This window comes from Euprymna scolopes, chromosome 31, assembly GCF_053919585.1.
Source record: "Euprymna scolopes isolate OS-2025 chromosome 31, ASM5391958v1, whole genome shotgun sequence".
In the NCBI taxonomy this organism is placed as follows: Eukaryota; Metazoa; Mollusca; class Cephalopoda; order Sepiida; family Sepiolidae; genus Euprymna; species Euprymna scolopes.
In genome coordinates this window covers 32443364-32468975 of record NC_136512.1, presented here as the reverse complement: position 1 = coordinate 32468975, position 25612 = coordinate 32443364, and the positions used below count along the sequence as shown (strand labels likewise).

Genomic DNA, 25612 nt, shown 5'->3' with positions numbered 1-25612 from the left:
GGCTAATTCCTTATAAGACTATGACTTTTCTTCTTTAGTCCATTGATTAATACACATTAACACATATAAACACACAAACATATATTAATACATATTTTCTACATCTGATGTAGGCTGTACAATAACAGAATAGATTTTTTTAAAAAAGATATTAAATAAGTAAAAAACATTTTATCAAGAATCAAATGAAGTTAATAAACATTTAAAATTAGATCTTTATCTTTGTGTGTATTTTTTTATCGTTTTCTTCAGGTGCAACAACCAAACAACATAAAAATATGCGCGTGTCATAAGTTCTACCTTTCTGGAATGTTTCGGGACTGAGATTTGATTGTGTGATTCTTCCAAGAGAATGTAAAAGGCTGGCGGGAGCCACTGTCTCTTCAAGCCAATCTTCGACAAGACAAAGGTGAGGATAGTGTGATGCCAATAATCTGCAAACAAAATTAAAAGAACACTAAGAAGATAGTTTCATTTTAAAATGATAAAAGACAAAAACTAAAGGAAGTCATAAAAAATATGTAAAAAAATATATGTAAAAAGTATATAAAAATATATGAAAAAAATAAGAGAAAAAATATATGAAAAGATATGTGAAAAAATATGTAAAAAAATATGTAAAAAAATATAAAAAAAATATAAAAAAAATATGTGAAAAAAATATGTAATAAATATATAAAAAAGTATGTACAAAAAGTGAAAAAATGAAAAAAATATGTAAAAAACATATGTAAAAAAATATGTAAAAAACATGTAAAAAATATGAAAAACATGTAAAAAATATGAAAAACATGTAAAAAATATGAAAAAACATGTAAAAAATATGAAAAAACATGTAAAAAACTTGTGAAAATATATGTATAAAAGAATGTGAAAAAATATGTAAAAAAAATATGTGAAAAAATATATAAATAAAAGTAAATGAAGAAAATCTTGTCCTTTCTCAGGTTTCAATGAAAATGAAACAAAATCAAAAATATTATATAAATTATTCTGACTACTGAGTGTCATTTTTACAACGTTTCAGTTGATATAGCCTCCAACCTTCTTCAGGTACATCTTGTCAAATTCAGGAATCTTTTTGTTGAATTCGAGAATCTGTCCAGAATTTTAAACAAAATCCATTTATTTAATCCATGGGAGCAGCATGTTCACATTCTATCAGCCATGATTAAGAAGAAGTCTTAAGCAATTCGCAATTGTATTTTTCTTCGTATTGCCCGCATTGAAAATTGAACCTTCAACCTCCAGAAGAGTGTCACTTATAACTGAATTTAACCTAGAACTTTATCCATTATGCTACGGGATGTTACACCAGATAGATTCCAGAGTTTGACATGATACACCTAAAAGAGATTGGAGATTACATTGGTCAAAACAATTGGTCAAAACATAAAAAGTAATTCAAATTATCCTCAGTTAAAAAATTCAGAAATAGGAAATCAAATAAATACATCTTTACATAATGCATAGCAATACATCTTCACATAACGAATATTAATGGATATCTCTTCACATGATAGGACTCAGGTAGTCATATAATTGTAAACACATATAAAACAGATTTTTCTGGCATATGGTCATACACGATCGCTTAGTTAAAATACTCGACTGCTGAACATGCAATCCAGTTTCTAATTACAGTTTAAAACACACTGAAGAGCTGTAACCATATATATATATATATATATATATATATATATATATATATATATATATATATATATATATATGTGGATAAACTGTATATATATACTAGCCTGGGTAAGTGTGAAAAAATATGTAAAAAAATATGCAAAAAAATATGAAAAAAAAATGTGGAAAAAATATGTAAAATATATATAAAAATGTATGTGAAAAAATATGTAAAAAAATATGTAAAAAAATGTTTAAAAAATATGTAAAAACATATATATATATATATATATATATTGCCCGGGTGTTTGGATGTGTGTGTGTTGAGAAAAAAAAAAAAAAAAGTGGAGTAGGCAGGCAGGCTTGAACCAGTACCGCAATGAAGGAAAAGAACGTAAAAAAAAGAAAAAAAAAGTGGCGTCTTTGCTGTTGCGCCCATCGCCAAACCAGAAGTGACATAGGTTTAAATTAAAGGTAGACAATCCAAAAGAGGCGATAACTTTCGAAAATATCAGCGAAAAAAGCAACTCCCTGTAGAAAAGTGCCCAGTTGAGGGTGAAGGAATTAATGTTTTTGGCCAATTTTTCGATATTTGTTATCCAAAGGGGCGAGCTTCAAAATGATGCTAATCTTGTGAAAATCTGTCACCTCTTTAAAAAGTTTTTGCGAGACATACAAACATACATACATACATTTAAACAGAAAGGCAAGATTTATATTATAGACTAGCGGGGGTACCCAGCGTTGTCCGGGTGTTACGAGGTGCGTGTGCTCTTAAATCAAAAAGAAACCCGGGGAGGGGGGAAAGTTTTGGTAAGTTGGTAGGATCAAACCCGAAGCCCTGAGGCGAAGTTGGAAAATAAAATGTGAAAAAAAAAAAAAACATGACACATTAACCGTTCAGCCAGCTAGAATGAGTTACTGAAAGATGTTTGAATTCATTTAAGTAAGAAGAGAATTGACAGGTGCCTGCACGTAAGTCATAGAGTTAACATTTTGTGCGAGCGTTACGATGATGACGACATAAGCAATAGCTATTCAGCAGTTAACATTTTCTGTGGGACAGTTTTTAATGAGGTCAATAACCCGGTTTGTTTGTTTTTAGCTAACTTTGGGGAAAAACAGCTCCCACGTTTATTAGGGGAGTATCTCGTCTCGAAATGAAAGCAATTGTCTGATATGACGACAGTAAGCCGACATTGACCAAATGTTACATCGCTTTTTAGAGACCACTGGCTGTGGGCCAGGGATTCAAATTGAGTTTCGCTTTTTTGTATACCGAAAAACGAAAGAAATATGCGGCGATCCCAAAATGTCGAATATTTAACGTTTCAAAGTCGGGCAAATTAAATAGATGGGCGACGCCCGTTCGTATCTCGTAGATATTATGATTTCGATGTGATATTAAAAGTTTTTAAAATGAGTGACGACCTCGAAAAGCCACCGAAAAAAATCCTTTTGCGGACATACACAAAAGCAAACATACATACAGACACACATTTTCGCTTTTATATATATAGATTACACTTAATTTAAAAAAAAAGGCAAAAAATATGTATGATGTAGGTACTTGTCACAGAATGACGATGTCATATTCCAAAAATCATGTGGTTTGGCTAATAATTTTTTTATTTGGCTAGTAAACAAAAATATTTAGTTGTCAAAGATCAATTAAAGATACATTTGTCTGTAGAGCCCTGACAGTGAATATACTTTCAATATCTTCAACCCGTCTAATATTTCACACAACTTCAACTTACAATCACATTTAATGCTACTAAGACTAAGCTTCTTTCCTTTAATAATCACAAGTAACCTTTTCAACCACTGATAGTCATGGCTAAAGATACATTACCTGAAAGTACTTCATTCAAACTCCTCAGCTTAACGTTCACAGGGAACATGAATTCGAACAATTACATCAAGGGCATTACAAAAGCTGGCATGAAGAATGTGGGCTCTCTCTGCCATGCTTGAAAGTTACTCACACCTATGAGTATCCTGTACCTCTACAAGGTCACCATTCACCCATGCATGGAGTATTGTTACCACATCTGGACTCGTGCATCTGGCACCAGTCTCTCACTCTTAGACCCCACCCACCCAAAAAAAGTTGCCAACCTAATAGGTCCTGCACTATCAACCAAACTCCAACCTCTGTCCCATCATCAAAATATTGCATCTCTCTGCCTCTTTTAAAGTATTTTTAATGGCATGTGCTCTGATGAACTCCAAGTATTTCTACTCCCTCGATGTAAATACCTCCAACTAACCCGACAAGCAGAAAAATCCCACCCCTACAAAGTTGAGATCCATAGATGCCAGAAAGTCTTTTACTCATATAGTTTCTTCCCTTGAAATGCTAGATTTGGAATTCCCTCCTGGATCTCTGCTTTTCTGACTGTACTGGCATGCGGAAATTCAAGTGTAATGCGAACAGACATCTCGCTGCTCAACTCACTACAAATTTTGTCCCAAATAGTGACCCCTTATATTCAAATGGCACTTCGTAGCTAAGTGGGGGATGCCCTTTTCTCTACCCTGCAACCTCTCTCCCACAGAAGAGACGTTGCAAGCCTATCCTTGTTTTATCGTTATTTCCATGGCAGGTGCTCGTCTAAACTCCAATCTCTGGTCCCCCCTCGCCAATCTTTCACGAAAAACACCCGTCTAGCTGAATCCACTGTGAAAAATTTCCCCCACTCTATATCTGTGCGTAAATCAAAACGTGGATTCCATGAACAAAGCTTCTTTCTTAGAACTGCACGCCTGTGGAACTCTGTTCCGTCTGCCTGCTTCCCACCGGACTACAACTTGGATGTCTTCAAGTCCAATGTTAACAAATTCCTAATGAACTGCCCCCTTAAGTAAACACTTCATAAAATCTCCACACATTAACGTAATGTACTTGCAATAACCCTTATCCCTGAGTGGCTTCCGGGCCTTGATAAATGGTGATCACTGTGTAAAAAAAAAAGGCCTTTTTCATTGTACCAAATTTAGCTCCTAGAATTGTAAAATGCTAGACTCCATTTCCTAGAATTCTAAAATATCAGACTGCCTCTTAGAATTTGAAAATAATAAACTGCCTCCTAAAATTCTTAAATACTAGACTCCATCTCTTATAATTCTAAAATAATAAACTCTGCCTTTTAGGATTCTAAAATATCAAACACCGCCTCCTAAAATTCTAAAATACCAGACTCAGCGTCTAAGAATTGGAAAATATCAAATTCCGACTCCTAGAATTCTAAAATACCAGACTCAGCATCGTAGAATTGGAAAATATCAAACTCCGACTCCTAAAATTCTAAAATACCAGACTCAGCGTCTAAGAATTGGAAAATATCAAATTCCGACTCCTAGAATTCTAAAATACCAGACTCAGCATCGTAGAATTGGAAAATATCAAATTCTGACTCCTAAAATTCTAAAATACCAGACTCAGCGTCTAAGAATTGGAAAATATCAAATTCCGACTCCTAAAATTCTAAAATACCAGACTCAGCGTCTAAGAATTGGAAAATATCAAATTCCGACTCCTAGAATTCTAAAATACCAGACTCAGCATCGTAGAATTGGAAAATATCAAATTCTGACTCCTAAAATTCTAAAATACCAGACTCAGCGTCTAAGAATTGGAAAATATCAAATTCCGACTCCTAGAATTCTAAAATACCAGACTCAGCATCGTAGAATTGGAAAATATCAAATTCTGACTCCTAAAATTCTAAAATACCAGACTCAGCGTCTAAGAATTGGAAAATATCAAATTCCGACTCCTAAAATTCTAAAATACCAGACTCAGCGTCTAAGAATTGGAAAATATCAAATTCCGACTCCTAGAATTCTAAAATACCAGACTCAGCATCGTAGAATTGGAAAATATCAAATTCTGACTCCTAAAATTCTAAAATACCAGACTCAGCGTCTAAGAATTGGAAAATATCAAATTCCGACTCCTAGAATTCTAAAATACCAGACTCAGCATCGTAGAATTGGAAAATATCAAATTCTGACTCCTAAAATTCTAAAATACCAGACTCAGCGTCTAAGAATTGGAAAATATCAAATTCCGACTCCTAAAATTCTAAAATACCAGACTCAGCATCGTAGAATTGGAAAATATCAAATTCCGACTCCTAGAATTCTAAAATACCAGACTCAGCATCGTAGAATTGGAAAATATCAAATTCCGACTCCTAGAATTCTAAAATACCAGACTCAGCGTCTAAGAATTGGAAAATATCAAATTCCGACTCCTAAAATTCTAAAATACCAGACTCAGCGTCTAAGAATTGGAAAATATCAAATTCCGACTCCTAGAATTCTAAAATACCAGACTCAGCATCGTAGAATTGGAAAATATCAAATTCCGACTCCTAAAATTCTAAAATACCAGACTCAGCGTCTAAGAATTGGAAAATATCAAACTCCGACTCCTAGAATTCTAAAATACCAGACTCAGCATCGTAGAATTGGAAAATATCAAATTCCGACTCCTAAAATTCTAAAATACCAGACTCAGCATCGTAGAATTGGAAAATATCAAATTCCGACTCCTAGAATTCTAAAATACCAGACTCAGCATCGTAGAATTGGAAAATATCAAATTCCGACTCCTAGAATTCTAAAATACCAGACTCAGCATCGTAGAATTGGAAAATATCAAATTCCGACTCCTAAAATTCTAAAATACCAGACTCAGCGTCTAAGAATTGGAAAATATCAAACTCCGACTCCTAGAATTCTAAAATACCAGACTCAGCATCGTAGAATTGGAAAATATCAAATTCCGACTCCTAGAATTCTAAAATACCAGACTCAGCGTCTAAGAATTGGAAAATATCAAATTCCGACTCCTAGAATTCTAAAATACCAGACTCAGCATCGTAGAATTGGAAAATATCAAATTCCGACTCCTAGAATTCTAAAATACCAGACTCAGCGTCTAAGAATTGGAAAATATCAAACTCCGACTCCTAGAATTCTAAAATACCAGACTCAGCATCGTAGAATTGGAAAATATCAAATTCCGACTCCTAGAATTCTAAAATACCAGACTCAGCATCGTAGAATTGGAAAATATCAAATTCCGACTCCTAGAATTCTAAAATACCAGACTCAGCATCGTAGAATTGGAAAATATCAAATTCCGACTCCTAAAATTCTAAAATACCAGACTCAGCATCGTAGAATTGGAAAATATCAAATTCCGACTCCTAGAATTCTAAAATACCAGACTCAGCATCGTAGAATTGGAAAATATCAAATTCCGACTCCTAGAATTCTAAAATACCAGACTCAGCGTCTAAGAATTGGAAAATATCAAATTCCGACTCCTAAAATTCTAAAATACCAGACTCAGCGTCTAAGAATTGGAAAATATCAAATTCCGACTCCTAGAATTCTAAAATACCAGACTCAGCATCGTAGAATTGGAAAATATCAAATTCCGACTCCTAAAATTCTAAAATACCAGACTCAGCGTCTAAGAATTGGAAAATATCAAACTCCGACTCCTAGAATTCTAAAATACCAGACTCAGCATCGTAGAATTGGAAAATATCAAATTCCGACTCCTAAAATTCTAAAATACCAGACTCAGCATCGTAGAATTGGAAAATATCAAATTCCGACTCCTAGAATTCTAAAATACCAGACTCAGCATCGTAGAATTGGAAAATATCAAATTCCGACTCCTAGAATTCTAAAATACCAGACTCAGCATCGTAGAATTGGAAAATATCAAATTCCGACTCCTAAAATTCTAAAATACCAGACTCAGCATCGTAGAATTGGAAAATATCAAATTCCGACTCCTAAAATTCTAAAATACCAGACTCAGCGTCTAAGAATTGGAAAATATCAAACTCCGACTCCTAGAATTCTAAAATACCAGACTCAGCATCGTAGAATTGGAAAATATCAAACTCCGACTCCTAGAATTCTAAAATACCAGACTCAGCATCGTAGAATTGGAAAATATCAAACTCCGACTCCTAGAATTCTAAAATACCTGACTTCATCTTCTTATTTAAAAGTCTTCCAATATTCAGATTATCTGTTGATTATAAGTTTGACTCAAAATTTTATGTCCGATTCAGATTCTGCAAGCTCTGTAGACTCTGAGGTATATAGCCTGTTTGTATATTGACTGATATTTTACATTGATGTTTTAAACATTTCAAATCTGATTTACAAAAAAAAATACAAACTTGAGAAGAGGTGAGAAGAGTCCCGCGTAAAGTTGCTGGTTTTTCTGTGCTTCTTGGATAAGAAAATTGATTGGAATTTGTTCCATCACCGATTCGGGATACGTTTTCACTTTACGATTAAATGTGACTGAAGAAAAAAAAAAAAAAAAGGAAAAAATAAAAAAGGTAAACAATTGATAATATTAAAATGCAAACAATTACAGAACTGATGACATTAGAACCAAAATTATACTGGAATCAAAAAATATTGAAAAAAACAAAACTTTCAATCCCAAAAATGGCCTCAGGGTACATACTCATTTTGTAGCAATATTTACATATGGCTATGTAAAAAAACAATTGTTTAAAACAATCAAGCGCTAACTGTTCTACACTTCCAAGTAACAATTTCCAGGGTTAAATCTAACACATTGCTGTCAAAATTCACTACTCAAAATTTGTACATTGTTATCTAAAACTCAACACTCTGCTGTCAAAAACTTGCCACTCTACTGTCAAAAACTCTCGACTTCAAAACACGACGCACTGCTAACAAGATTCATTACCTGAATGTCCAAATCAAAAATCAGTCTGAAAAAAAAATCAGGTTTTTTTATTTCGAACCAGAAGCATCTTATTTGCATATTAAGTGACAATACCACAAGCATATAAAGAGAAAAGGCGGCCATTTTATTTTATTTTTTTCTTCATTCTTTTTGTCTGCACAGAACCCTACAGGCTGCAGAAAAAAAACAGGTTTGTATCAATGTTTAAGGCGTTTAATCATAGAAGAGTAAGTTATCTTGCCATTAGAGTCGGAAATTTTCTATGCAAGTTTAAAATTAAGCAAGACAACAGAAAATTCCACCAGAAGTTATCTAAACAGCTGAAACTGACTTTCATTCATGACACAATTCTCTACTTGCATATGAGCCAAATATGGGGAAGTGCTGCTCAGGGCATTTTTTCCTGCATTGACAGAGTACAAAACTAACTTTGAAATCTAGTGGGGATGTTCTCTTCTTCTCTTCCCTACAGCCTCTTTCTGATAGAAGTGACATTGCTAGTCTTTCTCTGCTCTATGATGCACCCTCTCCCCACTATTAAACAAAAACTCGTCTAGCTACAACCACTGTAAATCATTTTTCTTTCTTCGTCTGCAGCCACATACCTCTCGTTTTCCTTATTTTATCTATTAGTCCTCACATTCCATGAGCAATGTTTCTGACAAAGAGGGAAGAATTGCTGTTTTCTAGGTAAGAATTATTCCATCTAACACTTATCGTTGGCAAGTTTGTGACCTTGAAGTAGTATTTTTTTTAGCTCCTTACATCAAGTGGCTTCATGTCTTATCTGGAGCGATTCCCCCCCCCCCAAGAACTTTGAATTACATATTTGTGGAACACATTACCAGGGACCTCTTCCTATCTGGCTACAACACAGTTGTTTTCAAGTCCAATGTTAATAAATTCTTGTGGAGCCGTCCTCTTAAATAATCAAATTCTGCCCAATGTCCACCATAGTTTATCAACCCTCACAGTGTTTGTATTGTTATTCACAAAGCATTCTTTTGGTATGTTTTTGTTTTCTGAAATGGTTGTTAGCATTTTTTGTTTATTTTTCTTTTTAAGGATCAACAATTTACTTGAAAATTATATTAAAAAGCAATAACCATTTTTAAATAAAAATAAAGATATTTTTTTAAAATCCTTATTCCCTATGCTGTGAATAGAAAAATGAAAATGAGATTCGATTTTTTTGTTTTTGTATGATTTACATTCTGGAAAAAAAAACCCAAAAAAACTCTGCCTCTCAGAATTCTAAAATACCAAACTCTGCTTTTTAGAATTCTAAAATACCAAACTCTGCTTTTTAGAATTCTAAAATATCAAACACCGCCTCCTAGAATTCTAAAATACCTGACTTCATCTTCTTATTTAAAAGTCTTCCAATATTCCAAAAACTAAATAGACTTTAGAATTAAGGTTCATTTTACTATATAAACTTAACATCAACTGATCACCCAGTTCTTGACCACCTAACATAGGACAGGATAGTTAACCATTTTTCTTGGTATTTCCAAAGTGGTCACCATTTTCTAATTTAATTTTTTTTTTCATTAAATTTCAGAGCTACTACCATATTTCATAATAAAAAAAAAAAGATAATTTATTATTATTATTATTACCTGGACTTAGCTTTAGAGTTAGGGTAAATGAAGGCTTTTTTTTTATATATAGAAGGATTTCTTACCACCATGTATTTTTCAGTAAAATGAAAAGTAGCCCCTTCCCCCGTCCTCCGCACACAAAATTCCTTTCATTAACCCCAGCTTCTAAGTGTGAGATGCCAATAAAAATAAAAAAATAATTAGTGGTGGCAGTGATATAAAGAATTAAAAAAGAAACAAAAAAAGAAAAAGATTTACTTTTATCAAAATGGTAGCCATCTTGGAAACACAACCAAAATAATTACATAATTACTAGTTCTCATGTGCAATGCGGTCAAGAAAAAAATGATCAATACCACTTTCTGGACAGGAAGTGGGTGATCATTTTATATTAAATTTACATAGCAGAAACATCTTAGTTAGGGTCAACACAAATCTTTATAATAAAAATACATTATCCTCGACTCAATCATAAAGAAAAATGTGAATTTATTTGCATATCTATATCTTTCTCTCTCTCTATTGTATATGGTATCTCTCTCTCTATATATATATAGTATCTCTCTCTCTCTCTCTATATGGTATCTCTCTCTCTCTCTATATGGTATCTCTCTCTCTATATATATGGTATCTCTCTCTCTCTCTCTATATATATATATATATATATATATATACTTTTAGCCAAATTGAATATTGAAATGCTCATACCTTTGGTTCTATAGGACAAAACTATATAAAAATTTGCAGGCTTTTTGAAGAATCTAATACTATGCTATGGTTAAAATTTTATGACAATTGGTAAAAAAGAACCTATATTTTCAAATCATTAAAATATGTCCAAATTTCCTACATTTGTATATATAGTGCCCTGACAGGCCATCTTCAGTTCAGGACACTATATATACAAATGTAGGAAAATTTGGGCATATTTTAATGGTCTGAAAATATAGGTTCTTTTTTTACCAATTGTCATAAAATTTTAAACATAATATATATATATATATATATATATATATATATATATATATATATATAAAAAGTTCAAAGGTTAAAGCATAATGTGACATAGGAACTTTATTGCATGTCAAGTTAATAAGAGTTACAGAAAGAGAAATAAGGGAGAAACCTCTTTTGGCCATGGCATTTCGAAGCTAGATGCTTCTCATCAGAAGATGAGAAAAAGACAGCATTATACAAAGATAAGAGTAAAAAGCCATCACCGACTTTAAAAACATTCAAATTAGAAATGAAAAAAAAAATTTTTTTTTTAAATTTGAAGCAAAATATTTTTTTAATTTAAAAAAAAAAATTAAAAAATCGTTAAAAAAATAAAAAAATTTTTTTTTTTAATTTAAAAAAAATCTTAAAAATAAAAAACTCCAAAAAAAACTTAGAAAAAAATATTATCTATTATGAAATATAAATAAAATATGACAAATTAAATATAGAAATAATAAGAGCAAGAAAACAAGAAAAAGAAAAAAATAAGAAAGTTAAAATGTAAACCAACTCAACTTTTTGGCGGATAATCTAATGGGAAATAAGTGTTAAAACATTAGTGAGTAAAACAAATACCTTTTTCTAGCTTTTGGACGAAACTATTCCAGTCATGACGAAAGGTGAAAAATCAAATAAATTCAGACAACCATCTCAAATTTATGCTGTGGTCTCAAATGAATTTGGAAAGAAATCCTCCACTCTATAATAAAAATTCAACATTGAATGTTTTTTTTTCTTTAGGTCATCAGAAATGACTAGTATTTTTGTAGTAAGTAAGGCGGATGTTCCTTATAGAGCTGCATAAAAAAATTTGTTTTAAGTTCAGTCTGTATATCTTTGGGCATACTGCTGGGATTTAGCATCTGCTCCATCTTGTGCTTTCCTTAGAGTTCAACATTTCCTCACTGTGGTAGAAGCAGTGGTAATATAATAGTGTTAGAGCTACCTGGCTAGCAGGTGAAAATCCAGGTGGAATCAGCATCTGACTACATTGTCCTCTGGTTGTCTATGCATGTGGCAGGCAAAGACGTATCAGGTGTAGAACTGTCATTCCTGAATTTGCACGCAACTGATGAGTTTTAATTCTTTTCATTTTTATTATTTTCATTCACTGAAAACAAGGTATTGAGACATAGGGGACTATAGTGATTGAGGGCCACATTTATATTAAATGGGGAATTGTGTAGAAATATTTTTTTTTTTTTTTACAAAAGAGTCACCACTTATCAAGGCCCAGAGACCATTTGATGATAAGGGTTAATGAGTATACAGCTTCAAGCGCAGCCGAGATTGAACTCACTACACGAATTTGTAATGTAATTCAAATCTTGTCGGTAGCTGAATACTTGATGCTTCGCCAGAGCTATCAAGGGTATTTTTTATTGTGACGCCATCACTAGATGGGGTGCCTACCACGGCTTAAAAGAGTCCCATCTACCCTCGAGAGAAGGATAGACCGTGCCAGTTTCTCAACCTGGTATCAATGAGTTAATGAGAAAATATCGTAGTAATTGTTAATAGTGGAAGTTTGGTAAATTGGATTGCTTAAGAGGACGGCTCATTAAGAACTTGTTAATGTTGGACTTGAAGATGCCCGTATTGTAGTCAGCTGGAAAGCAGGGAAACGGAACAGAGTTCCACAGACGTGCGGTTCTAAGAAAGAAGCTTTGTTCATGGAATCTACGTTTAGGTTTAGGAACAGATAAAAAGTGGGGGAAATTATTGATAGTGGTTTCAGTTAGGCAAGTGTTTTTTGTAAAAGTTTGGCAAGTGGGAGCCATAAATTGAAGCTCAAATGAGCACTTGCCATGAAAATAACGATAGAGCAGAGATAGGCTCGTAACGTCTCTTCTGTGGAAAAAAGGTTGCAGAGAAGAGAAAAGGGCATTCTTTACTAAGCTATGAAGTCTATTTTGAACTCTGTCAAGGCAGAATAAGGTGCTTCTAGCAACTCCTGCCCAGATGTGGCAACAGTACTCCATCCTAGGATGTGCTTGGCTCTTATAAAAAACAGGGAGCAGAGAAGGCATTCCAAAGGCAAGCAGCTTCAGGAAAGGAGCTAATAGCATAGAGTAGAAAGTTTTCTGGCATCTGGGGATCTTTACAGTGAAGGAGTGGTATTTTGCTGCTGGATGGGATAGTTGGGAGTATCTACGTTAAGGGGGTTACAAATATTATTTTCTGTGTCAAGGATAAAATTTTGCAAACTTGCAGCGACCAACTAGAAAGTCTTCAAACAATCCTGAGGTACAATCTCTGTAAGCTCTATACAGAAGTTCAACTTATTTTAAAACAATGACAACGACAGAATCCACCTTGTGCTCCAATAATATCACCAAGGTGACAGAACTTCTGAACAACCTTAACGGACAATCCCCATCCCCCAAAACCCAAAACATAGTTTTTACTTACCAAGTGTTTTCATATTGACTAAAAGACAATCTTCATAAAGCAACATGTAATAAAGGATGATCAGTTGAGGTGCTAACGATTGCTTCTCATCGGTATCTGACCGATGTTTGGAACGCACAGTAAACACAGATTCCTTGAAGACATCCAAAACTTCCTGTTCTGTGATTGGTTCATTCAGGTAATCAGTCTTGGCCCCTCGGACGATAATTGAATTGACATAAACTTCTATAAGAGGTGGGAGCTTCGGATGGACTGGAATTGAACTGTTGCAGATCTGCTTATAGATCCAATCCTGAAAACAGAAAAAAAAAAAAATACAAAACTCTGCATAATAATATTAGATGGTTGTTCATATTCCGAAAATCACATAAATTGATTTTTTTTTTTTTTGACGAAGAAAATCAAATTTTATGAGGAAGCAAGGATGGTGTGTTGGAATCTTGAGAAGTATCTCCGGTCCTATAGTCATAAGAGAGTCTTACCTTGATTGGAACTTTGTGTTTTGCAAATGAGCAGGATTTTAATAATTGGTAGATACTGTGAACAGGCAAGTAACCCGAAATGTTGGCATTCAGCTGTGGTGTCACCGGCACCTTCACAGCATGCGTCGTGATTACCTGTTCAAAAAGACAAACATTTTACAAAACGATTAGTGTAACTTTTAAGAAAAAAAAAAAAAATGCACAATTTTTTTTTTTTACTTGGAATAACCACTTATCAAGGCCTGAAGGCCACCAGAGGATAAGGATTAATGAATGTAAGGTGGTAGTGTAATAATCGTTAATGGTGTAAATTGGGTAGAATTTGATTATTTATGGGGATGGCTTAACAAGAATTTGTTTACATTGGATTTGAAAGTTACCATGTTGTATTCAACTGGGAAGCAGGCCAGCAGAACAGTGCTCCAAAGGCAGGCAGTTCTGGGAAAGAAGCTTTGTTCATAGAATCTGCATTCAGATTAAAGCACAGATAGAGAGTGTAGGTAGTCAAATGTCTTTATGAAAGTTTGGCAAAGGGAGACCATAGATTGGAATTGAGTCAAGCACTTGCCATGAAAATAACGACAGAGCAGGGACAGGCTTACAATGTCTCTTCTGTGGGAAAGAAGTTGCAGGGAAGAGAAAATAATATCACCTACTAGGTTTCGAAGCCGGTTTTAAACTCTATCAACGATAGAGCATGCAGAGCACATTCTGATAAAATGTGGCAACGGTTCTCCATTTTTGAGTGCACCTGGCTCTTATACAGGTAGGGGATTGCATCAGCAGTAAAATATCTACTGGAACGGTAGTGATTCAACCATTTTAGCAGCGATCTTGAAAAACCAAAACAAAAACTGCATCTATCAGGTGTTGCCCAGGAGTCCCCATTTACTTGCCTCCCCACGAGAGTTGAGACAGAAAAAAGCTCAATGTTTCATATGGGGTGAAAATCCAACTTTCCATACAGGAACACTCTAGATTGGGGTAATAATAAAAATTACTTTGGATTATTTGAAATACTATTCTCATCTTGAGTGTTAGTTGCACAATGTTTTGCATGATTTAACGTCCGACCTTCTTCGGGTTTATCTTGTTAAACTCTGAAATCTGTCGAACTTGGGGATCTAGAATAAAGTACTAGTTGTCATGCATCAGTTGAATGCCTGAACAGGCAGAAGACTGTCCGAAATACATACCTGTTCTGTAAAGATTTCCTGAGTAAAAATCTGTCTGAGTTTTGTTAAAGCATTTGATTTGACTGCACTCTGGAAGAAGAAAAGAAATTGAATTGAGAAAAAAAAAATGTGTGAAAGATTTATTGGTTACAACATTTATGCAATTTGTGATGTAAAAGTGGGATTTATGAAGCAGTCAACTTTGAGAGTGAAAAAGAATGAAACAATGAGAAAATGTGTTGAATATTGAAAGAAGAAAAGAGGGAAAGGAAAAAAGAAAGGAAAAAGGGAAGGAAGAAAGAAGCAAGAAAAAGAGGGAAAGGAAAAAAGAGGGGAAGGAAAAAAAGAGAAGGAAAGGAAAAAAGAGAGGGAAAGGAAAAAAGAGAGGGAAAGGAAAAAAGAGAGGGAAAGGAAAAAAAGGGGGAAAGGAAAAAAGAGGGAAAGGAAAAAAAGAGAGGGAAAGGAAAAAAAGAGAGGGAAAGGAAAAAAGAGAGGGAAAGGAAAAAGAGAGGGAAAGGAAAAAGAGGGAAAGGAAAAAAAGAGAGGGAAAGGAAAAAAAAGGGGAAGGAAAAAAGAGGGAAAGGAAAAAAGAGAGGGAAAGGAAAAAAAGAGAGGGAAAGGAAAAAAGAGGGGAAGGAAAAAAGAGAGGGAAAGGAAAAAAGAGAGGGAAAGGAAAAAAGAGAAGGGAAAGGAAAAAGAGGGAAAGAAAAAAGAGGGAAAGAAAAAAAGAGAAAGGAAAGGAAGAAGAAAGAGAAAGAAAAAAGAAAGGGAAATGAAAAATAAAAGAATCAAGTGTGTTATAGACAACTTTATGCTTTATATAGAAGGACAACTTGGGTGGGGAGTTAACTAGGAAGGCTTCTGCAAAAAAGTTGGTCTCCCTTTTACCATGCTAGAAAATTAAGCACATCAGACAGAGAGCATCCTATATCTTTACAAAACCACAATTCACCCATGCATGGAATATTGTTCCACGTCTGGGCTGTTGCATCTATCACTAGTTTCTCACTCTTAGACAGGGTCCAAAAGAGAGTCTAATAGGTCCCACACTATCGACCAAGTTCATACTCCCAACTAACCCAACAAACAGCAAAATCCCACCCCTTTACTGTTGAGGTCTCTAAATGCCGGAAAGGTTTCTATAGTTTCTTCCTTCGGACTGTTAGACTTCGAAATTCTCTCTGTTTCCTGCTTCTCTGAGTGTACTAATCTGCTGAAGTTTAAATGTAATGTGAACAAACATCTCGCCGCTCAGCTGGCAGTGTACTCCTCCTATCTCTTCATTTTTACATCCCCTCCCATAAGTAATCAAACTGTTCATTTCATTCATCATTTTCTCAAAATATTCTTCATTATTCAACTGATAATCTGTAACACTGTGAAGTGTCTGATGATGAATATTAGGGAATTGCGGCACGAGAAATCGAACCTGACTAGTGAGTTTTAGAATTACTGTTACTTAATTCATAAAATAAATAAGAGAGCTTTAAATTACATTTTTTGAAATAAGAGATAAACAGAAAAAAGGGTCAAAGTTTTAAACAGAAACTCATCGCTAAAAATAGGATGGAGGAAACAATAAAGAAAGTTGAACGGGTCGACATTTGATATGTAGGAATATGGTATTGAATGTCGGGCGACACCTATACTTGACCGGTTCAAACACTTGATACGTATGAATTGAAAATCAATCTCTAACCGGCGCTGGCAAATTGGTATATAAACACGGCAAGTTACGAAGTCGTGTGATCATCCCTTTTCTGTTTGCTGAGGTTGAAACGTAGAGCTGACAGACCGCCGGTCGAAAATGACTGATGTCACATAAAGCAGTAGAGAACTTTCTGGACGAGAGTCTGAACGCGTCGAATTTCGTATCGACATAAAAAGTGAGCCGCACTCAACTACCACGACCACGATAACGAACTTAGAAAATCAGACATTCACAGTATTCAACACTCAACTGTTATACATTTATGTAACAAGTAATGAGTGTTTTATTGTTGCTTTTATAATACACTTAGACTTTTTAATTATAACAAGTCGTCTGTCTTTATTTTTATGATGTCACCAGTCTGATTGGAGTGACTTGCTGGAGAATACCAGACTTTCTTTTCAGCGCGTGTTGACTTGGATCGTGGGCATGTAGGCACCCACTGGCGTCACCCATATGACAAGAAGGAGCCAGACGGGAGGAAACGTCATAATCTATTCGTCTCAATTAACTTTCCGCTCAGATAGCCTTTGGTCTTGATAAGTGTGTTACGTTATTGAACGTATATATAATCTCTATTCACACTCTTCAAATACGTGCTCACACACACACACACATATATATATATTACTTGTAATATTTACAACAGATGAACGGAAAACAAACAAATGTATTTATTTATAAAATTGGCAGACAGTATGAGAGAGAGAGAGAGAGTGACGTTATGTGCTTTGGTCGGCGGTGGATGTGTCTGTACAGGGCAACGGTACAAATGTCACTCACCTAGCCGCTGGCTCTCTATCTGTTCATCTTTGTTTTCTTATATTAACCTCAAATCAACATTCCTTGAATCAGAATGTTTCATTGTGCTATTGTTTCCATTTTCAGTCATTTTCCAGCACATTCGAACTCTCCATCAAGAATATCGATTGATTCCTTTGTTTTAATTGAATTACATCAGCAATCAGTTTTAACATCTGGCTTTGCCCAGATCCTGAATTTGCATGTCTGTGCACACCATTCAATATTTTCCGGCGTTGCCTGTCGCCTATCCAACAAGCGGTGACTTAGTAAAAAAAAAAAAAATTACAAGTCAAAAGGCCCTCATGTTCACTACCAATGAAAGCGTGACACAAAAGGAAGAACCAATCATTGCAGCAGATATTAAAATGCTTGACCTACATATGAGGGTGCCTTTGCATATGCTGATTCTTTGAGCTCATTGTCTTGTGTAGCTCTTCGTCTATTATTTGAACGTTATCACACGTGAATTAGTGCAATTCTTTTTTCCTGGCTATACATACAGGTCATTGTTTGTTTACCTTCATTCCGAGAGTTGCACACACAAGGTCAGCAATCGCATACGTCTGGTTGCTATGGAAATGAATCGCGATAAGGAAGAGAAGTTCACCAAATGAAGTACTACCAGCTTCTCTGCAAAAGGAGAAAACAAACGTGAATAAAGAAAGAACAAGAAAAACCAAAGAGACAATTTTTTTCTTTATCTATATAAATAAAATGGTATGCATGTGTGTGTGAAAATATTTAACCAATAAACCTTCAAACTACTGGTCACACAACACTGAAATTAACAGGAAACACTAATCATATACCAATATGGCACAATCACGTTGACACACGGGTTCTTGCCAGATCACTGAAGTTAAGCAACATTGAGCCTGGCCAATACCAGATGGGTGACCATTTGAGAAGGCGAGGCGCTGTATGTACTGTCAGTTAAAATACCAGATTGAGAAACTGGTGTGGTCTCTCCTTCTCTCACGGGTAGATGGGCCTTTCTTAAGCCGTGGTAGGCACCCAATCTAGTGATGGTGTTACGATAAAAAAATATCACTTATAGCCCTGACGAAGCATTAAGTATTCAGCTACCGACAAGATTTGAATTACACTACAAACTCTTGTAATGAGTTCAATCTCGGTTTTGGGCACGCTGGATGGATGGACACCAAGGATGGTTTATAAAGAGTAAAATCTTTGTTTGGACGGATGATTAACGCGTACAAAAATATGTCGGCAAGTTGAAATGTGACATGTTCATTTAAACTTACCGACATGTTTCTATTACTTTTGCGCATGCGCAAATTCATTCATAGCTTGAAGTGATTTAATTTTAAATCTTTCTTATCTATTTGTAAATAGCTCAAACAGCAGGGAATGCGGCTGGAATGCTAAATGTTTTGGTTTCGATTCTAGCTGATGGCACCCTAGTAATAATTTTTTTAACTTTTGAAATCAGTAATATATATATGGTACAATGTAATATTCAATGGAGAATTGGCCCTGCATAAAGTAAAATATATTTAAGCCTATTTTACAACCGGGCAGGCCGCTCCGTCCTACCCCCTACTTTTTTAATGAAATTTTTTTTTTCCAACATACTGATACATTTAGCCTTTTATCACCTTTTTAATCTGATGTAAAAAAAAAAAAAAAAATAAATAAAAATAATGTAAAATATTTAAAGTAATACATACTATTTGAATTATTCTAACTACTGTTCTCATCTTGAGTGTTATTTTCTGCAAGGACCCCGTAGCATAATGGATAAAGTACTTGGTAAAATTCAGATGTAAATCATAACTCTTCTGAAGGTTGAAAGGTTTAATCCTCAGTGCGGGTGCAATTACGAATTGCTTAGGACTTCTATCTGGCCATGGCTGATGGAATGAGAGCATGGTGTGAATTAAATAAAGGGTTTTATTTAAAATTCCATGCAGATTCCCGAGTTTGACAGAAAGATACCCACATATGACGCTTCTGAATTTTTTAGATATAGATTGGCTATTCGTATTATTTAGATTCTTTGGACTACTGTTCTCATCTTGAGTGTTATTTTCACATTGTTTCGGTCAATGTAACCTCCGACCTTTTTCAGGTGTATCTTGTTAAACTCGGGAATGTTCTGTTGCAAGAACCCATCGTGCAGTGATTAGAGTACTTGGAAAAATCAATCGAGAAAAGTGATATTCTTCTGAAGGTTGAAGGTTGTGCGACTGAAAAATACAATTGCAAATTACTTGGGACCTCTATCCAGTTAACCCCCGTAAAATAAATAAAGGATTCCGCTTGAAATTCTGTCCAAATTCCTGAGTTTGACAGAAACATTCCCGAGTGCAACAAGATACACCTGAAGAGGGTCGGAGGTTATATCGACCGAAACGATGTGAAAATTACACTAAAGATGAGAACAATAGTCTAATGAATCCAAATAATATGAAAATACCCAGAGTTAGACAAGATACACCTGAAGGATAGACTTTCGAACGGAACCCTTTATTTACTTCATGGGGGGTGGGGTAGCATACTCTTGTTCTGTCAGCCATGATTGGATAGAAGTCCAAAGTAATCCACATTTGTATTTTTTCGGTCACGCAAATGTAGAATTGAACCTTCAACCTTCAAAAGAATATCACAATTTATAAGTGATCTTTTCATTCCAGAGTTCAGCAAGATACACCTGAAGAATGTTATTGTAGTCTGGAGAATCCAAAAAATATGAATAACGCATTTAATGTTTTTATTATCACTTTTTCTAATCCAATCACGAAAAAGTAAAATAATTAAAGTTATATTAAAAATAAAAATGTAAAACTTTTTTACATCATAAATTTGAAACTATTTGAACCATTTCAAATCTTTATACTGCCTATTATAATAACAGTATTTAAGTTGATAGCAATGGAAATGACACACGACATGGATATGCCAAGTTTGAGCACAGTCTATTCCATAGTATCACTTTAACTTAGAGATGCTGGCAACCTTCACATGGTCCCTCCCGCAAGAATGCTCACACCAGAATGAAGTCTGAAAATTTGCATATATATAATATTGGGAACTCAAAGAAAGTGGACATTCGCTGATAGTTGAATGGAAAATAGTAAAACAAGCAAGCACATGTAGGGACCTAGACGATCCATGTAGATTATGCCTGAATGAAAAATTTGCTATCCTATACTTTAAAGAATCCAAACATCTATTAAACTGTAGGAGAGAAATAGTGAACAACTGTGTGCACAGGATAAACTTTACGCTAGGATAGCTTTACAAAATAATTTTAAATTGACAATGACAATAGAAAATAAATAAATAAAATAAAAAATAAAATAAATGTACATTATGTCGTTATTTTTATTTATTTTTTTTAAAAATATCTAACTACACCTAGGTTGAAAATAGGTCAGCTTACTTAAATATCTACTCTTCCTATGAAAAACACACACAAAGGAAGGGGTGAACCTAAGGTCAACTGTACTTTTGTTCTGAAAGTGCACGCCCATTGGCTGATTAGGATGGGCACGGTGGAAACTAGGAAGCTGATTGGCTAACTACAAATTCAATAGCATGTGCGTATATAAAAGCACGTAGTAACCATTATTGTTTGCATAAGCCTGACGAATTCTCATGAGAATGAAACACAGAATATTCTGTGTAGCTTAATTGCCATATATATTTTAATAACTTACTAGCTAGCTCTACCTATGTATTGAGCACTGTTGAAGTAAATACTGAAAGTTTACGCATAAATTATATTTTCATATATTTATTTATGTGATTAAATGAAGTAGTCATATATATATATATATATATATATATATATATATATACTAGCAAGGGGTACCCGGCATTGCCCAGGTGTTTGGAGGTGTGTATTGTTTTGGGTAAATCAAAACTCCGGGGGGGGGGGGGGGGAGGGTTTAAAATTAAAACAAAAAAGTTTTGGTAGGTGAGTATGAGGATCGAACCTGAACCCTTGAGGCAAAGTTGGTAATTAAAATGTGAAAAAAATTGTGCAACGTTAACCACTGGGCCAACGCGACATACTAATGGAAAGACGTTTGAATTTAAGTAATAAAAACAGAATTGACATGTGGCCGCAATAAAAGTTAACTCTACTGCTTCTATTTGACCTCATTAATGAGGTCATAGAAGTAGCGGACTTAACTTTGCTGCGGGGTAGCTTTTGGGTTTGTTTACCCAACTTTGACTGGTTTTTTCCTCAAGATGTTGGGGAGGGGGAAACCAACTCCCCATTGTCCAGATTGAATAGCAATTGTTTGATATATGGAGTTTGGCCCCACATTGATCAAAGCTGATTGCTTCTGGACGTTTCCCGGTGCGATTGCTGGGAACAGTGGCGCTTAGCTTTGAATTAGTTTCACTTTTTATACGAAAAAGCTGAATGAACACAAGACGGGCTGAAATAGCAATAATTTTGTAAAAATCGACGTAAATAAATCTAGACGCTCCACGCGTTCCCAAATCCTAGATATTACCCCCGGGACCGTGTGCGAAAAAAGCCTTTGCGAAACATACACGAAATGGTCACACACATTTTGCCTTTTATATATATAGATAGATATATTAGTATACTTGGGCAGCATTTTTTCTCTAATGCAAGTTTCATTGAAGAGCAGTAACTGTTCGTTTTTCTTGCATTCCATTTTTTCTTTTTCGCAAACTAATGTTCGAACGTTCTGTTCAAGTGTAAAAAAAATTTGCCATAGTTGCGAACGTTTTTGACCTCCGTAAGTTGTCCTCAGGCAAATGATGAATTAAAAATTGTGTTAGTGAATTTATTGAAAAGACGATTAAAATTGTTTAAAATCATTAAGAGCACTTCCCCTTCATATTGAGCCTGATTGATGGTCGTGTTTTTCATATGGGTTAGTAGAGATTCAATGATTGGGAGGTGCAGATCACAGTGTGAGATGGCTAAAATGGTGTTGTTTTTAATTAGTATATTCCTAAATTCATTCATCACTCGCCTGAGGATGACCTGGAAGTCGAAAACGTCTGTGACTTCGGTAAATTTCTTTTTACACTCGAACAGATTGTTCGAACATTAGCCCGCAAAAAAGAAAAAAATGGATTGCAAGAGAAACAAACAGGAATTGTCCTTGCTCTTCAATGAAACATGCATATTTATGAGAAACTGAGCATTTTTTAGAAAAATACTAAAAAAAAAAAATGCAAATTTAAATTCCTACTAAATTCAAAATACTGCAGACTTACATAAACTAACTTTGTTATAGAAAATCTACAATTACAAAATGGGATTAAACTATACAATGGAAAAAAAAAATCAAATTATTAAATATAAAATAAGGATCAGCAGCTGTTTTGGCAATTAAAAAACAGGACAGTTGTTAAATTCATGGCTCTCTAATGAAAAAGATGACTTTCTCATTAAGAAATGGAGACAGAATCCAGTTACTATATATATATATATATATATGTGCACAAAAATTGCATCAAACAAGGCATGAAGTCACTTCATGTTAAGAGATAACAAGAACAAAAGATGATTATCAAATTTGATGTTATGTAGTCGGACTGATAAGATCTAAAATTTAGCCCTGATATTACTGTTAAAATGACTTTATATAATTTATCTCAACAATATTTTAAGTGGACAAAATAAAACAGGAGGCCTGCAAAGCACTGCTAAAGCCAACCTTTCTGAGGCAGACGTCACCCTGGCAACACCTCAGCTCAATAGACTTTATAAAAGGCTTTATAAAATAGAAAAACTATAAAAGACTATAAAATAGAAAAAGACTATAATAAAAACTTTATAAAAGACTTTACAAAAGACTTTATAGAAAATATACAAAAAAAATTAGCGTAACGTTTGTTTCACAATCAAACTTTTAAGAAAGGCTTATGACCAAAAATAAAAAATGAAAAAGCAAAATTCAAATCTTACTCACTTGTCAAAAGAGTCGCCTACTTGCATAAGCCATCGAATCCATTCGACCACTTGACGTTCATGTTCAGAAGAGCTAAGAGAAGAAAATTGAAACAAAATTTTACTATAAAACCCCTTAAAAAATTGCTTACTCCAAAGTCTTCACTTCCAAGATGAAGAATCAACTAAAAAAAAAAATCAAATGCCTAGTTCAGTTTTAAAGAAATCAAGACTCAATTCCTTTACTATTTTTTTTATATTTCTTGTTAAAAAGCCTTCTTTCTCTCTAAAAAATGAAGCAAGCTTGGTTCTTTTTTTTTTTTATATTTCTTGTTAAAAAACCTTCTTTCTCTCTAAAAAATGAAGCAAGCTTGGTTCTTTTTTTTTTTTTTTTTATTGTTGCAAAATTTGAAAATTGAAATATTGAATTTCAAGTAAAACCAATCGTATCTATTGAATTGTCATGTCACAGTAATTAACATATCCAAAAATTTACAAAAGCCAATAAGGTATAAAATTAATTATTAATGAAAACAATTTTGAAGACAATTAGCAGAAATTTGAGTTTTGCAAAAAAGAAACAGAGAACTTGAATTGTAACAAACGGGAAGTTAATTTTTTCTGAAAACTGAAAACCTTTAGCCAATTAGCAAAATTTAATTTTCGCTAATTGTCTTTGAAAATTTTTCATTAATAATTAATTTTCTATCTCACCATTTTACATAATTTTTGGATATTTTCATTACTATAACATGACAATTCAGTAGATACCATTAGTTTCACTTAAAATTCACTATTTTAATTATCGAATTTAGCTACAATAACAAAGAACCACAAACTTATATCCAAGGGAGAGAACTTTACATGTAATTTTAAAATTATGTCCCTTGACTCTCTCTCTCGAAAAAGACAAAAGCTCTTCAAATGAAGAAAATTTTGTACAAGGGCTGTGCTTTTATATATAACAGTTAAAAAATGTTTTTATTGGGAGGGGGGGGGGGAGAAAGGAAAAAGAAAAAGGAAGGAAAAAGAAAGTAAAACGAGAAGCTGTAATTGATTTTCTTTATGCAGAAAACAAACAAACAAAAAAAAAGACAACTTACGGCATGAGATAAGGACATGAGATGAGGAGGCAGAGTCCGAGTGAAACAAATCGAGCCCCTGCTGCTGTCAGTGGCGAATGAGAGGTAATCAAGTTCAGTAAAACTTTCATCTCCATTTCGGTGAATCTAGGAAAAATAATTCCAATAAATGGTCTTCAATTATTATTATTTTTTTTTTTAACTAGTAACAACATTCAAATGTGGCACAAGGCCATAAAAATTGGGGGAAATAAACGATAATGCTGAGAATGATGTCATTCCAAATACATTGACAAACATATTGAGAAAAACAAATAAACATTTATAACCATTTAAGTGCATGGATGCAGTAAAATTTGGGCTGAAAAAATTATTTTTTAGGTACAGGAAGGGAGGGGGTCTTGGTATTATACACTTATGACAAAAAAAAAAATATGAAAAAAAAAAAAAATATTACATGCGTTTCATATATGAATGCTTGTATACATTGGGGATCTTTTAATCCAACGCATTTCAAGTGAAAACATTATTACATCTTATGGCAAAATTAGTATTAATTAAAAAAATTATCTGGTGCTACCAGATCAGGCTGTCTGAAGATACTGGCTTCTTAAAACGAAATGCATGTAACATTGACGCTTTTTGTTTTTCTCCTACTTTTTGCAAAACTTAATTATGTTCTGCAAAACCAAAAACAACAACCTACCTTCCTACTCCCCTTTTCCTTCTTCTCATTTCCCCTTTCTGACTGGTTTCCTAACTTAAAATGTACCAAACATTAATACTGTAACCCTTTTTCTCTCTCCCATTGCAAAACTCATTCATGTTCTGCAAGGAAGGGAACAAAATAAAATCTACTATAAAACAACCAAACCAAACACTACAAACTAGTGATTGAAGATACAAAGAGCTTGAAGAATAAAACCTTCTACAAAATAACTGGATGCGACATGGATGCTGTTTCCAAAATAACTGGACTCGGCATTAATTAACCCGAAAAGGGTGGATATGCCGTAAAACAACTGAACCAATTCCAA

At 34.0% G+C, this 25612-nt stretch overlaps 1 protein-coding gene across 1 annotated transcript in view; it reads right to left on the bottom strand.

The window, feature by feature from the left end:
* The window catches only part of LOC145255677 (integrator complex subunit 2-like), a 90190-nt gene that overhangs the window by 34267 nt on the left and 30311 nt on the right, over positions 1-25612 (bottom strand). Inside the window, exons 8-15 of the mRNA XM_080114244.1 lie at positions 24597-24722; positions 23516-23587; positions 18104-18215; positions 15092-15160; positions 13896-14030; positions 13414-13705; positions 7854-7980; positions 301-434 (exon numbers count right to left, since the gene is read on the bottom strand). Coding sequence (XP_079970370.1) covers positions 301-434; positions 7854-7980; positions 13414-13705; positions 13896-14030; positions 15092-15160; positions 18104-18215; positions 23516-23587; positions 24597-24722 — 1067 coding nt within the window. The remainder of the gene's footprint in view (positions 1-300; positions 435-7853; positions 7981-13413; positions 13706-13895; positions 14031-15091; positions 15161-18103; positions 18216-23515; positions 23588-24596; positions 24723-25612) is intronic.